The 15,994-nt window shown below is 41.6% G+C and overlaps 1 protein-coding gene across 17 annotated transcripts in view; it reads left to right on the top strand.

Moving 5' to 3' along the window:
• Positions 1–12,619, top strand: part of TRIP12 (thyroid hormone receptor interactor 12) — a 147,421-nt gene extending 134,802 nt beyond the window's left edge. For 13 of the 17 annotated variants that reach the window (XM_032355072.1, XM_032355077.1, XM_032355076.1 and 10 more), the window contains 8 exons: positions 1,335–1,449; positions 1,754–1,908; positions 2,625–2,789; positions 5,919–6,083; positions 7,618–7,731; positions 9,418–9,512; positions 10,212–10,315; positions 10,994–12,241. In XM_032355072.1, coding sequence (XP_032210963.1) covers positions 1,335–1,449; positions 1,754–1,908; positions 2,625–2,789; positions 5,919–6,083; positions 7,618–7,731; positions 9,418–9,512; positions 10,212–10,315; positions 10,994–11,190 — 1,110 coding nt within the window. In that variant the 3' untranslated portion in view covers positions 11,191–12,241. Of the gene's footprint in view, positions 1–1,334; positions 1,450–1,753; positions 1,909–2,624; positions 2,790–5,918; positions 6,084–7,617; positions 7,732–9,417; positions 9,513–10,211; positions 10,316–10,993 lie in introns of all 17 variants that reach the window. The other 4 variants (XM_032355070.1, XM_032355069.1, XM_032355067.1 and 1 more) reach the window with 1 other exon arrangement.
• The last annotated feature ends 3,375 nt before the right edge of the window (positions 12,620–15,994 follow it).

The following is a 15,994-nucleotide window of genomic DNA, read 5'->3' as shown; positions in this document are numbered from 1 at the left end:
CTCGGCATTGTGAGGCTAGACTGTGAGGCTAGACAGGAGATGCCAGGAATGCAGGTGCAGAGAGCATGCAGGAGACTCTAGCAGTAGACCAGGAAAGGGACCAGGTCAGAATATATTTTGAAGGGGGGCTTACAGTGTTGAATGATGGGTTGGAGTGTGCAGAGTGAAAAAAAGAAAAGCCAGGGTATGTTGGTGGGTCCAGAAGGTGCCACCACATCCAACCTGGTATGTTGCTGTTTGCAAAGTTAGAGTGAAATACTTGGTGGATTGGATCTGATCTTTAAACTAGTTTGGATACTTAAAAAAAGTAACTGTGATAATGATAAAATAATGCCCATTATCTGCAAATCATCTCTAAGTGAACTCTAGTTATCTTGATCAGGATAATGATTTGAGGTGGCCTATAAACTACTATATTAACTTGTCATAAGCTGCATATCTAAATTTATGGTTCGAGCTGGTCAGACCTTTATAGAATGTGAAGGAGTGACTAGGCTATGAGCATGGACACGGGATGCCTCTCATGGAGCGGGCTTTTCGTTCAGAGCTGTACAGTCACATCCAGGCTGGTTTTAAAATACCAGTGCCCAGGCTTTAACCATACTTGTCAAGCGAGAATCTTCAGGACATGCTCACCAACTCCATGCAAACATACTGATAAAGCTCTCAGGAGTTTCTAGGGCCCCGGGGGGCTTGAGAAGCACCGACGTACTCCCTGAGGCTAAGTTAGCCCGGTGGATGCTCACTTGGGTCTGACCTTCCCTGGGCCCTGTGTTCTTCAGCAAAGCAGTGTTCAGTGGCTGTTTTGTGTCCAGGTACTCTTGAGGGTATAGAGGTGAATTAAAGTTGCCCTTGAGGGAGAAATGCAAACATAGAATGAAACTGTGGCAGTGTGAGGTGATGTGAGAAGTCCCTGAACAACGATTTCTGAAGAAAAAGGAGCAGAGTCCCTGTGCTGAAGAGGAGGCTTCTCTTGAGGAGACGACATTTGAGTTGGTTTCAGGGTAATAGCTCACCTGAGAAGACTCTGGAAAGAGATCATCCTCAGACAAAGCCTTCTTATTCGCCAGGGGTGCAAGAGCTACAGCAGTACTGTTGTCAGTGTAGAAGCCCGCAGCACACAGTGCGAATGTGAGGGTCTTGGGCAGTAACAGATGGTGGCTTGTTCTTGTTCTGGGGGACCAAGGCTGAAGGAGCCTGATCAGGACAGTTGGGGAAATGGTGCATGAATTAAACAGTTGCTGCTAATATCCATATTGCAAAGAGGTTGGCCCAAGAAAAAGGCAGCGTAAAGTCTGAAAATTTGAAATTGTTCTGCCTTTGTTCTTTTGTAGGTTGGTACAGGTCTCGGGCCTACACTGGAGTTTTATGCACTTGTATCTCAGGAACTACAGAGAGCTGACTTGGGTCTCTGGAGAGGTGAAGAAGTGACTCTTAGCAATCCAAAAGGTAATATTAATGTGTGAGGTTGTCAGTTTGTGCTTTACACGTGAGGTAAAAGGACCTTTATAATTCATTAAATAGATTTACTTTCTAGTAGAGGGCCATGGGCTCTGACCGTCATTCAAATTTTAGCCTTTGTTTCCTCTTTTATCAAATTAGGGAGAACCTTCCAGCTCTAGAGGACTTTATTCCATGATCCTGATTTTGAGAATACTGACTTGCTTAGATGTTCTTAGTTATCAGGTTTTGTGCTGTCTTGTTTTGTTTTTGGAAATAGCATCTAAAGTTTTGTGACTTGCTCATTTCATAGGAAGCCAAGAAGGGACCAAGTATATTCAAAACCTCCAGGGCCTGTTTGCGCTTCCCTTTGGTAGGACGGCTAAGCCAGCTCACATCGCAAAGGTTAAGATGAAGTTTCGCTTCTTAGGAAAGTTAATGGCCAAGGCTATCATGGATTTCAGATTGGTAAGTTTAGGATTATTTGCTTGTCTACATTTTTCTTTGTCTGTGTACTCTGAGAGTATCTCAATCCCCTGCACTTCATGCTGGGTTTTAAAACAGTGTGTCATGGGCTTAATGGGCATATGACTTAAGATGGAGATTTCTATTTAAAAACACTAATTCGGGACCAGTATCTGAGACACTTGGTCAGTATATAGAAGACATTTTCTTTCATCCAGTGTCAAGTTTCCAAGCTGACAGTTTTGTCTTGCTTACAGAATGGGCTGTTAACCAGTTTCTTTAGAAGTTACATTTTTTTCAGTTTTAATTATTTGATTCTTCTTTTTAACCTCTTTTTCCCCCAGATGTGCAGTAATGCAGACTACAGTAGAATTTAGTTTATTCCATCCCCAATAGATTAAGATTCCTGTAAACGATCTCTTAGTTTGGAGGCCCTTATGGAAAATATATATCCATCATTGAAAGATAACCTTTTTAGGGTCACTGTTTAAATAGGATTCTTTGGTGTATTAAATTTTTCACAATATCAGGGCCCCAAATTGGGTTTAAATGGGAACAGTTGTGTGTAATGAGAGAAACAGTTCCGAAATGTGGTTTTTTTGGAGGGGTGAGTTATTACTCAGCCTTTATAAATGATCTCTTAGAGTGTCCGTTACAGAACTGAGGCAGTTATAGGAGCTTAGCGTGACTGTTAGAATATTTTGTATACTTCCTTTCAGGTGGACCTTCCCCTTGGCTTACCCTTTTATAAGTGGATGCTGAGGCAGGAAACTTCACTGACATCGCATGATTTGTTTGACATTGACCCGGTTGTAGCCAGATCAGTGTATCACCTAGAAGACATTGTCAGACAGAAGAAAAGACTTGAACAAGATAAATCCCAGGTAAGGTTAGAAGATGAGGAAATGATCAAGTGGATCCGTTTCTACTGTTGTAAGATGAGGTCTTTGTTAAATGGTTTCTATTTGACACAGTTACTATTTTACATTATTTTACTTATTTTATTTTGGAAGAGTTTAATTTTCATTAACTGAAACGATTTCACAGTGAGTAAGAGGACTTATAAAAACAGCAGGTGATAACAGCTTGATTAACAAGTAAATGAAAAACACTCCTGACTTGAACATATAAGGCTCTTAATAATTTTAGGTGGGTGTTATGTGTCTGGGCAGATACTGTATCATACTGAATTTCTTCGGTAAGCATTTAAACCAATAAAAACTATCCTCAGGACAGATTGTTTTTCCAGAAAGGTAGCTTAATTTAGGAACAGTCCATCTGTTTATAGAAAGATCAGAAAAATAGTTTTAAAGGGTGGTAGGTGTCTACTATTTCTTAGTAACATCTGTTGAGACTTCTTTATTAGAGTGGGTAATCTTGAGCTTTATATCATTAATGTATATTCTTTACATATTAATAAGAGATTAAAAATTATTTGACCCAATCTGAAATTGATAGTGGGTTCTGTATTAGGCAGAAGAAGACAAAGTCACATTTAAAAAATAGCGGCACAGCGTCAGTTAGCTATATTTGGGCAGGCAACATGGACCAGTGTTAAATCAACTCCCATTTTATAAATTGTGTAAAGTAAGAATAGAGCAGATTTTGTAGGGAAAGTGTCACATCTCCCGATAAACTGGAGAGGAGCTCTCAACAGATGAGAATTTTAAAATGCCTTATCAGGGAAGAAGGTGATTTGTAAGGGAATTAATTTTATCCCCCTTATTAATTAGTGATTTTTGGAAAGAACAGTTTGTTTATTGACAGCAATTAGCATTTTAAAGAGGCCAAGTCCATCTTTTCCATAGAAGATATTTTGTTTTAACATTTTTTAGAATCAGTTTTATGCTTATCGACTTTATAAATTTTCTTTAATTTTTTATAAAATATTTTTAATTTATTTATTTGACAGAGATCACAAGTGGGCAGAGAGAGAGGGTGAAGCAGGCTCCCTGCTGAGCAGAGAGCCTGATGCGGGGCTCGATCCCAGGACCCTGAGATCATGACCTGAGCCAAAGGCAGAGGCTTAACCCACTGAGCCACCCAGGCGCTCCCAACTTTGTCAATTTTAAAAATGAATGCAATCTTATTTGGAACCACCTCTTAGGTAAATCACCTCTTAGGTGGCCCCCCAAAAAGCGAGGAAAGGCACTATTCCACGTGCCGTATGTATATTAAATCATTTAATCCATAATATGTGTCAGAGACGTAGGTGTTTCTGTTACTCTTCCTTTGCTTATGAGACACTCAGGGCAGATAGGTTCAGTCACTGGCCAAGGCCATGGATCCAGAGTGTGGGAGGAGAGCTGGAACTCGCGTTCGAGTTCTGCAGCTTTCTCTCTTTACACACTTTGCAACGTGCCACCCGTTCTCTTCAGTCTTTTTTGAGATTTGTTCTACAAATCTTTAATCTTTATTTTTAATGTTGTCAGTTTAAAAGTATAAAATGCATAGCACAGAAACCACATTCCGTGGAAACTGCTGTACTGTATTAACCACTTTTCATCCAGTGCATGAGGAATGGTGGTATGTGGTATTCTGGAGCCCCTCCCCTCATTGTTTATGAAGTTATAGGTGGAGCAAACTTGGAAGTGTACATTCTTAAAAGACACATGAAGCTTACTAGCTCTCAGTGTAATGTAAAGCCTGAAGAAATGAACAGTGAATTCCTTTTAAATACCTCAGGGACCCTATATATTCTAGATTCCTCTCAATGATAGCATGTTATAATGCAGACCTTTATAAATAAGATGTTCCCTAAGTAACTGTGGGAGAAGAGACTTCCCGTTAGGATATCAGTGACCACCTTGATCTGTGTGAGAGGTGGGGGGCAGTTTCAAGAGCTTTCCAGGAGGAGAACATTTGAGAGATATTGATGATTACTATCTAGTCTTTCTGAGAAATACCTTAAACTTAAAATGAAAGGCCTCCCTTCTGGTTTCATCAAATGATTCACCTGCAGCTGAGGAGAGACCTAAACACAGGCTTTTTACAGGGAAGGACGGATTAAGATTATACCTTAATCTTAGTGTTTTTCCTCTTTTGCATTCTGAATTAATCTGGATGGCTTTAATTTCCTTTTTAAAAATGGCTAATTTAAATCAGAACTTCCTAGCTTTTTTTTTTAGTTTAAATGACTAATTTCTTGCACCTGGACTGTTCAGCCACTGGGAATTTCATACTTGGGGGTATTTCGAATTTGGAAAGCCATTTTGCTTTCTCCTGTACCATGTACCTTCATTTTCAGGTAGTAGTTGCCATTTTGCATGTTGGTTTCTAATCTAAAAAAATGTGTAATTCTTAAATCTGTGTAAGAATTAAAAAAAAAAAATACAGACTGCTTTTAACATTTGTCTTTAGAGTATGACTCAAGGGCTCTGTTGGAACCTTTCTTCACCGCAGCATTATTGTGTGGATACAGATCTGTTGTCACAGTGCTGAAGTCCTGAAATCATAGGATGAGAAGTCTCCAGGGTGTCCCTTAGACTTGAGCTTTTCCAGGTTGGGGGGTAGGGGTGGAATAAAAGTTAATTACCATTCCTTAGATGGTGCGCTATTTGTATTTACTCAAGTAATCATTCTTTGTATTTATGGTTTCCTGTCTAAGGAATGGCACTTAACTATATGTATAATTGGATTCATGAAGATTAATACAGAACTTAGGAAAAGTTTGTCTGGCTCTGTAATCACTCTCAAATGGACCATCATGTAGAAGCGATTATGACTTTTTGTGAAATCTGATTTGAAATGTGGTCACATTGACCGACATCTCATTTTGAAGGAATAATTAAGTGAGCTTATTTTTCCCCAAATAAAAATAGTTGGATTCTGAAATGTTTGAGATCATTTCTTTGGGATCTGAGACTTGTTCATGTGTAGATGATGACACAAAAAGAAGTCCTGTAAGAGCAGAGGGAGCCCTTAAAATGTATTAGCATGTCTTTTGTCTTACAAACACAGACACAGAACCAGTGGAATGACAGTGCCTGACATCTCTCATCCCCCCTTTTTAGACCAAAGAGAGTCTACAATATGCATTAGAAACCCTGACTATGAATGGCTGCTCAGTTGAAGATCTAGGATTGGATTTCACTCTGCCAGGGTTTCCCAACATCGAACTGAAGAAAGGAGGAAAGGATATACCTGTCACCATCCACAACTTAGAGGAGTATCTAAGAGTATGTAGTCGCGGCGCCCTTCCGGGGAAAGGCCAGCATGGGGACATGGGGCTTCTTGTTGACACTGCTCTGGGGGAGAGGGACGCTGCCTCTCCAGCCCAGTGAAACCCTTGGCACCCATGATCACTGCGTCAGTCCATTTCTTCAGGTTTTAGCTTCTGTCTGTGCTTGAGAGAACATGTTGGATAGTTCATGATCCTCATGTGACCTCATATTTGCTGTCCTCGAGCTTGAATACCAATAATATCACCTTGTCTGTATTTAAAAGAAATCGGTGAAAAGGAGCTATCACTTGTGTTCTCGCTTAACTGCATTTTGTCTTTCTATCAAAGTGGCTAACTTGATAGAATTAACATACACGTACGTTTATGGGGGTAGCAAAGACTTTGAGATAGTTCATGGTTCTTAATTATATTTGCTAAATTAAGGGAAAATTATTTTGTATTGAAAAGAAATTCTGTTTTAAGATAACTTACATTGATCTTTATTACTACTTTTTTAAAAATTTTCTTCTGGTTTATTTCTGACCTCAAGTGGGAAGAGCTTTGGGTTCAAGATCGAGTATCAACTACACCCAAACTTGGGTTTTTCAGCAACCTACAGTGGGATTTTGGATAGAACCTTGGAAACATGTTGGCTCTGGTTTTCTTCATCTGCTAGAGAAGGAGAGTAGATAGCAGAGGTCTTCAGACTTTGTTTAGTGTCCCCGACAGTTCTGTGACTGACTGAAAGACACCCGCTTCAGTATTCAGAGAACTGTCTGCTCTTACTACCTGCTTTTTTCCTTACCTTGAGAAAGCTGAACTTTTAGCCTACTGGCAAATGACCAGGTAAAGGTTCTCTGAAAATAATTTTTAATAATGCTTTCGTTTTTGTTTTTATTTTTATCTGAACATGTCCTGTATTTCTTGAGCCCAGTGGGTTAGCCAGAGTCACTGATGACTAGATCATGTTGGACTGATAACAGGAGCTTTCTGTTACTTTTCGACTTCCCGGGACTGCATTTGCACAGTTGGCCTTTTGCTAAGTGAAGTGGAAGGGTTGGCTTCTAAGAACTTAATCAGGATTTAGATATAAAATTTTCACACTAAAAATTCAAAACACTTAACAGTTGATAATTGCGAATCTTGAAACATCAGCTTTACTTCTAAATAACATTTTATCCTTTTGGGACACTGTCATCTGTTTCTCATCTGGGAAGGTACTGTTCTGTGCCATCGGGTTTTTACATAAATGGATTTTTAAAAACACACTAAATATAAATGCTCATGGGTTTTTGTTTGGTTGGTGGTGGTGGTTGCCGCCTTACATTTTCATATTGGCCAGGCCCCCAGTTAGAAGTTGACCTGAGTGATCTTTTATGCAGTTTTCTGAGAGGTATTTTAGAGACTTGAATGACTTGTATTTTGTTTCCTATTTTTTTGTTGTTTTTCTGAGTGATCAGGAAGGATGTTTCACTGTACTTTGCCAAGTATTGAATAGGAAAGAGAAATGAAATCTTGTCAGGGTTTCTAAAAGACCTTTCTTTTTGCAGCTGGTTATATTCTGGGCACTAAATGAAGGCGTTTCCAGGCAATTCGATTCCTTCAGAGATGGATTTGAATCCGTCTTCCCACTTAGTCATCTTCAGTACTTCTACCCGGAAGAAGTGAGTACCTTATGTCTTAAAGAAAGAACCGCTCATCACTCCATGTGTACCTGTAGTTACCTTAGCGGGCTGTCTCTGTGCCATCTAGCCAAAGGTTGTTGCAAACAACCACAACAACAAAAACCAAGCGGAGATGGGAGTTGTGGGAGGTTTGGGAAAGATCATTGCCTGAGCAAAGAAGAGCCTTAAATATAAAATATAGTAGAATATAAATGTAACATTTGTATTATATAAATACTAAATATGATCTAACAGAGAGTGGGGTCTATGTGTGATTGGTGAGCACATAGCCTCGTTGTCCCCTGGCCCTGGGTAGGGTGGGATGCAGGTGTCTGGGTTATTGGGGCTGGCAGGAAGGGGCCTGGGTCCACAGTGGTGAACACAGAGGAGGGGGCACCTTTTTTTTTTTTTTCTAAACTTCCTGGATTAGGTAAGACATTGCTTTATGATTGCAGTCAGTCCTTAAAGTTTTAAGGGAGTGTTGCGGATGCTGTTGAGAAGGGGAACATGAGCCTGTGTGCAATTTTCCAGCCTTCTTAAGTACAAGAGTCCGAAAAACTACTCACTAGTGAGGAGCTGGCATAGGAAGGAGCAAAAGTTTGGAATCCCTTTTGTTTATTATTTGAGCAGTAACTTTAGAATACATGTCTGTTACTGGCTAAATCCAGCTTTCTTTGAATGACTTAGCATTGTAATCTCCATTATGGTTTTTATGTCCACTCCGATTTGCCACTCACTGAAGCAGGTGGTGTACCTGGCACTTGAGGAACTGAATGTCACCTGGAATTGAAAGCAGCAGGCGTTGCTCCTGGAATTGAATTCCGGTCCCCACCACTTAACCATCTGACCTTACCTAGGTTATTGCATCTGATCTGCCTGCCTCATCCGTGAATTGCGATAACCTCTGTGTTACTGAACAGGATGCATTAAGTACCCTGAAAGTGGTTGACATAACAGTAGACACTAAATTTGATATGCCTTGAATTGGATTTTCTCAAAGTACGCAGTCATTCTGCAGATGGGCAGTTAACCAGAGAAAAGGTGGTTTAATTTGAAGCTGATGTTAGATTTTCCAGGCAGATACGAGCACTTGTTTGCTTTCTAATGTTCCCCTGTGATGGCTAGCTTGGTCCCCGTGCCGCCCCAGCCACCATCTGGCCACCATCTGCGTCTCTTTACAGTAAAGAGTGGGAAAGCTGCCCATTTGCTGCCTTCATTCAGCTTGCTTCTCCCACTTCTCTATTCAGCTCAGTAGTCTGTGTCTTAGATTCCTTCATGTATACCCTTGGGTTTCTAGAAGATAGGATTTATGAACTCTCCCTGGTTAGAAGTAGATGATCAAGGGAAAGCCGCTAAAGATATGAGAAGAGTCAAGTAAACTTAAACCAAGGATTTGTCCCAAGTATGTTCTGTTGGCAATTAAAGGTTTCTCTAGGCCCCAGTCCCTGCATGGGGGCAGAGGGCTTCTTCCTACAGCTGGAGAGGAGACTGATTTCATAAGTGCAGTAGAAGAGCACATCGGACAAAAAGAGGTTCTTGGCAGAACTTTTTGATGCTGAGAATGAAACTTTCCTTTGGCACATGTAGACCTGTATTCTATTGGTATACCGCAAAACACGCCTGTGAGTTTCACTCTGTTATGCAGCTGTGTCTTTTGTAATTTGTTATCATTGTGTGAACACGCAGCTGGATCAGCTCTTGTGCGGCAGCAAGGCAGACACGTGGGATGCAAAGACACTGATGGAATGCTGCAGACCAGATCACGGTTATACTCACGACAGGTAAGTAGTGGGGTCGGCAGGATTTTCATTTGATGGTCAAGAATTGGGTGGTGTGTGCGTGTATATGTATACATCATAAACATTTTTAAATTTGTCTACCTATTTTATTTAAAAATTTTTTTAAAAAGCATTTATTTATTTGAGAGAGCATGGGCACGAGTGAGGAGAGGGATAGAGGGAGAAATAGACTCCCCACGGAGCAGGGATCCTCATGAGGGGCTCAATTCTAGGACCCTGAGATAATGACCTGAGCCAAAAGCAGATGCTTAACCCACTGAGCCATCCCGGCACCCTAAATTTGTCTACCTATTTTAAAGGAGACTTTCTGATATTTTGGCCTTGTTTCTGTTAAGACCTTAGGACCCGAAGATTCTTTATCAAGCATTTCTGTAAATATGAACAGGGTGGGGAATGGGAGAGGACAGGTCTCACCCCGTTACCCATTTTTCTGTGTAGTAAAACGGAGACATCTGTACAGTCCCTGACAAGTCTTACTTGTTAGAGTAATCCTGCCATTTGAATTCCAGCTGTGACAACAGAAACCAGTTGGATTTCAGAGTGTACTGGAATGTGAATTCATAGGTAGTGGTAGTTAAGTTTTTACAGTATGTAGCTAATTGTGAGGGTCTGCATTGTGGGGTGATTCAAAACTGTATTTTAATATGATGCAATAATTGTGGTTGTTTATTTCTGTTGTAGTCGGGCTGTGAAGTTCTTGTTTGAGATTCTCAGTAGTTTTGATAATGAGCAGCAGAGGTTATTTCTCCAGTTTGTGACAGGTAGCCCAAGATTGCCTGTTGGAGGTGGGTATGCCTTTGCTCGGTGGGTAAACGGGTGTGTCAGCCAGCCAGACTTCAGTACCACAGCAGGATATTCTGTAGTTGACTTACAGGGCCTTAGCTGTAACACCGTAATGCTTCTAAGTGTAACCCTGTTTTGCAATGTATAAGAGCTTTCACCAGCAGGGACGTTCATAAGAATGGTCTCTTAAACACACTGAAGTAGGATTGTTAATGAACACATAATGCTACTTTTCCAGATAAAATTCAGATCATCAGGCCATTTGAATTAGAAACTCTTAGAGGAGAGTGCTTTGCAGAGTCTACTTTCCTAGAAGTGAATCACTCCTAACAGGAGTTGAATTGATACTCTGTTTTAAAAGTCAGAAAGCCTAAGGAACTGTTTGCCTCCATATTCTACGCAGGCTTTTTATGGTAAATAAAGCAGATGCCAGTCACCTTACACTAAACATATATCAAATGTGTAGATTTAATTGCCAAGCAAGAAAGAACACCTGTGTGTGTGCTCACCCCGTGCATCAAGGGGGTGCGACGTTTCCTGGTAGTGATAGCGGGAGAGGGTGTGTTCAGGATTCCAGACTGATTCTTCTAGCTGAGAAAATGTTCTCCTCTGAGTTGGCCATTTGCATCCTGCAAACTTGCTAATAGGTTCCTTGGTCTTTCTTCCTTCCCTTTCATCAGGCTTCCGGAGTTTGAATCCACCTTTGACAATTGTCCGGAAGACATTCGAATCAACAGAAAACCCCGATGACTTCTTGCCCTCTGTCATGACTTGTGTGAACTATCTTAAGTTGCCGGACTACTCGAGCATTGAGATAATGCGTGAGAAACTGTTGATCGCAGCGAGAGAAGGGCAGCAGTCGTTCCATCTTTCCTGATCACACGAGAAATGCAGTGTCTGCCTGTTACAGCAAAAGAAAAAAATCATGATTTCTTTTCTAAATGTATCACCTGAGTCAAGGAAACATGTTACGCCTTCTTGTTGTAGGAAAAACGGCTTGCAGATCATACAAGAGACACTTGGTCGATATTCATTAATGGCCCCATGGACTTAAAAGTGATCAGGCCCTAAAACGTTGTTGTGATGAGGGTTCTTTAGCAAGTTCTTGTTTAAATTATCATTTATTTGATGAGTGAAGTTTTTAACTTGCTTTGCTGTGTGAAATTTAAAAAAAGGGATGTTTTTCCAGGCTGAAACAATAAATGTCGCTGTGCAGTTTAACTCCGGGTGTGTGTGTCCATCGAGCCAAGTCTGCACTTTGTCTCCTTCAAGGACACCTCTGGTACATAAGGATAGAAGTTCAAGCTCACGTGTCTTTGACAGATGTGGGCTCGTAGGTTAGCTCTCCGTGCCCGCCACTGCCCCATTACCCTCCCGGAGTCACGTGTTGTCTGTGGCCCCCGCGGCTCTTCCGCCTACAGCGCTCGCAGCAGTCCGGTTTCCGTCAGCCATGGGCTTCTGTTCCGTGATCTCTCCCCAATTAAGATACGGTTCAAGACTCATTGAACGGAAACATACTGTCCATATAATTCAGCCTTTGTAGCCAGGTAGACTTTTCTCATAGCTTAGTTTGAATCTAGCTGTAGGGCACTGCTGCCCTCTCCCCAGTGACACAGGACCGTTGATACCGTGACTCCGGTGACCACAGTAGCCTCTGGGCTGAGGCTGGGAAAGCTCACTTATTTCTTCTGTGTAGGTTCAAAAGTCTGCAGCTCGGGCTGGCTGGGATCTATTACCCTCAGACCAGAGCATTTTGAATTGATGTAACATTTTCAAGAAAATTGGCAGTTTTCAGCCCCTGTTGGAGTAAAGGAATTTTTTTCTCCCTTGTTCAGAGTCGTCTTCCTTCCACACTCCCCCCACGCCCCCGTGCTGACTTGGGACAGTTAAACCTTTGTCTCGGCACCAATAAAAGCACCTGTAAGCGATGCTCTGTCCAGTTGTTTCACATGCTCATTTCCCAGATCTACAACAATCCATAGGTTACTGTTTTCACCTGAAAATAAAGTTTGCTTCACCTTTTTGTTTTTAGTTCTGTGCCGTATGCATAACTTCCCATCGTGTAGATGTATTTCAGTGCAAGCAAATCGTCACGTCTCCATGAGTCGCGTCGTGGCTGATGTCGCTGTTCGAAGAATTTACAGTAGTAACTTGAACATAAAACATGGAAAGAAAACGGGAGGAGATTCTTTCCTTCCTAAGCCTGTTGCATAAATTCGAGGGAATTTTCATAATTCTTTTTGGAAATGAGAGATGAGCTCATTTTTGGTGTTGGTTTTTTTTTTTTTTTTTTTAAATTGAACTTCGAGAAATCAGTTCTCTTTTGTTTTACAGACCGTTCCAAAGTCTGTCTTAATTGGTGTAGAAACCCCTTTGTTTCCATCCCTCCAATGAAGAGAAACTTAGTGGCTTGTTTTACTTTTGATGATTTTGTCATTTTACACTTAAATGGCCTTACATGGAGCCTCCCCCCTCCTCACTGAGAACTTGGCTGGGGACCCCCCCCCCAAGTGTGGTGGAGCTGTCAGAGCAGCTCAGGGGGGCTCTGGCAAGTGAGCAGCTCCACCGTGACCCCCAAGAAGGGAGTCCTGTTTCTGCAGTTCTGGCATTGACAGCCGAGGAGCCGAGTGGTGCGACCAAGGGATGTTTTGTGTTAGAGAATGAGCCGATTTGTTGGAACTATTCTGATAATCTTTTTACAAACTAAGCACAAAGATTTTTGTGTGAACAGAGAATTTTGTTCCTCATTTTTTCTAAAGGTTCTGTTGTTAAAATTTAGACCTGTATAAACAAAGCAATGTTTCCTACTAAAGTATCTGTATCTGACATTTTATCCATAATGTGGCCCTTGGCAGCCACGGCCTCGTTAATGTCCCACATCAACCAATATATCGGATGGTTTTGAATCAAACTCTGGTGGTTGCAAAGTCAGTAGTTCGCCTGTTTAAATGCTTGTAGTCTTTAGTTCCTCCTTCACGTGTGGGATCCCTTGTTAATTAGGGGCAGGAAGACTCTTCCCATTTTAAAGCAATCTCTCTTGGCAGAGGCCTTAATCTTGCATCATAGGGAAGAAAGTGTATACTTCATTTGCTATTATTACAGTTTTGCCTTAAATTTATTTGCTTAGTAATTCTACCAACAAGCACTGATTGCTGAGGATGCTTTATCCACCTAGACGGTTGGGTAGTGACTGAGACTTTGTTGTCCTTTAACTTGCTGTGGTGTCGTTTACACAGGCAGCCAATCTGATCCACTTTGTATATGAGAACATATTTTTAACTATTACACTCTAAGAACGAAGAGGTGATTAAATATAATCCCCTCATCCCAGCCCCTCCGCAGTGAATTGTGAGTTCTAAGTCGTCTAATCAGAAACATACATGGAGAGAGTTCTAGATGCCTTAGCCCAACCCAGCAGAAAACTTGCACACAGCTACTCATTGTAAGGACACAGACTTCTCTCTTCCTGTGCTTGAACTCTGGTTCCTGCATTTGTAGTGACCGAGAACTTTCTTTGACTTCAACATTCTATAAAGAAGGTAGTTTTCCTCAAGCCTCTTACCTGTTTCCGTGACTCGGGGACAGGGCATGAAAGAGGGTGGGGCAGCTGTGACTGACTAGTCACTTCCAGGTCTGGAGTTAAGAGCTGTATGGTGTCCTGTGCAGAAAGGCCATAAGACTGAGGGAGAGGCCCCAGCATCCGAGTCCCAGAAATTAGGTCCGACTTCTGATGTAACACAGGAATAGCCAGCCAGCGAATTCTATGTGTGTCTTCCATCTGGTTGATTCGCCAGCTGCCGAGGCTATGCTCCCAATTCCTGTCAGTGCTTAGAAACTCAGGAAATGGAAACGACCCTGATACTCCAGGAAAGTTGTAACGAGAGAGGAGACTTGGAGGGGAAAGACCTAAGCATGCATTCAGAAGCCAAATCCTTGTGTGGGATTCTGGGTGCCATTGTTCCTTCTCCGTTAGCAAAGATTTACTTCCTTTATCTTAGGCTTTGGTTTTTGACCCATTTCATTTTCCCTACTGTAATGAGAACGTTTGTTGTTTGGAAATGTCATGCTCTGTATTTCTAATTCTCAGAAATGCTTCTGTATGAGTCTTAGGTTTGATGTTGCCGTAGTTGGCCTACCCAGCAAAGGATAACCTAGTGACAGATCACTGAAAATGCTTCCTCTTTTACCTCAAAAGAAAAATCCAGACAAAATAGAGCATTTATATTTATAGAAAACGGAGGATTGGCTGTTTTCCAAGTACTTCAAGTTATTGCAAGAAAAGTTCTTAAACTCTGAAGACTTGTTCTGCATAAAGGAGACATTCTTTACTAATGGAAGAGGTGGTTTTATTTTTACAACAAGCCTACTCATCTTACCAAACCTATAACCAATTGCTGATCTCCTATGTAAAGCCTTTTTTTTTCTCTTCTCTGAAACAGTGGTTTATATGAACTGTTGGAATAATGGAACCTCAGACTACAGATGTGTATGTAAAATTGGATAAATGCACTGACTTCCTTCTCCCTGAATATATTTTTAATAAACAGCATTATCCTACATGGTCAGTTTTATTAAATTATGGACAACCAGAGGGTTCTTCTGAGAAGTGGTATGCTTGTATGGGTGGCTTTTGGCAAGCTTCCTGTAGTGGTAAATATCACAGTAGTAATCTTAGCCTTTTCTAGAGGCAGATCGTGGAGGAAAACAAATACATTCAGGGATGTGACCCTAATGCTTGCTCATTGGTGGTGAAAGTTAACACTATCACATCCTCCTGGGCCTTGGGGAAGCAGTACCTTTGGCATCGGGAGATTCCTGGTAATGTACACAGACCATAGAGCCCCCTAGTGGGGACACCATGACATCACAGTTGTAGGCTTTCAGGACTGGCTGCCCTGTTCTTTTTTTTTTTTTTTTAAGATTTTATTTATTTATTTGTCAGGGATAGAGGGAGAGAGAGCGAGTGAGCAAGCACAGTCAGAGAGGCAGGCAGAGGGAGAAGCAGGCTCCCTGCCGAGCAAGGACCCCGATGTGGGACTCGATCCCAGGACGCTGAGATCATGACCTGAGCCGAAGGCAGCCACTTAACCAACTGAGCCACCCAGGCGTCCCTGGCTGCCCTGTTCTTGACAAATGTCCGAGTCAGTATATTTCACTGAAACCGAGAAACAGAATTGATGTAGGGTAGCATTTTAGGATGTATTTTTTAAGAGTGATGACTGAATTTGCCAGTGGGGACAGGGGGTTTCTATTCTCAAGAGAACAAGTGAATGAAGTTTATGCCTACTGTGTACTGATAACACACCTGTATACACACACGACATCTACATTCTCTGTGGTTTTAGTCTACCTGCCTAAGGGTAAAACCACATTTTGCCCTTGATGAATCTCCTGGTCTGTCAAAAGACTTTCAGTCACAGATGAAAGGTGCGCCCGAGGGCAAGCCCATCACGAGACTGGCACGTAGGTGAAGTTTGTAACCGATGCCGAGCTGTCTGGGTTACAGAATCTGATGGGGGGACAAGGAGCATCTGGTAGCATCACATTTTTGGTTGCTGTAACTCTATGAATTGATGTTGGTAGGTTATCAGGTTAAATAGAAGTCTTAAGTCTTAATCGCAATCATCGAGTCAGTATTCCAGTAGGAAGCACATAGTGTCCCTTCATAGTGTTCCACGTGA

The sequence above is a fragment of the Mustela erminea genome, chromosome 8 (assembly GCF_009829155.1).
Source record: "Mustela erminea isolate mMusErm1 chromosome 8, mMusErm1.Pri, whole genome shotgun sequence".
Taxonomy (NCBI): Eukaryota; Metazoa; Chordata; class Mammalia; order Carnivora; family Mustelidae; genus Mustela; species Mustela erminea.
This window is presented reverse-complemented; position numbering and strand designations above follow the sequence as displayed.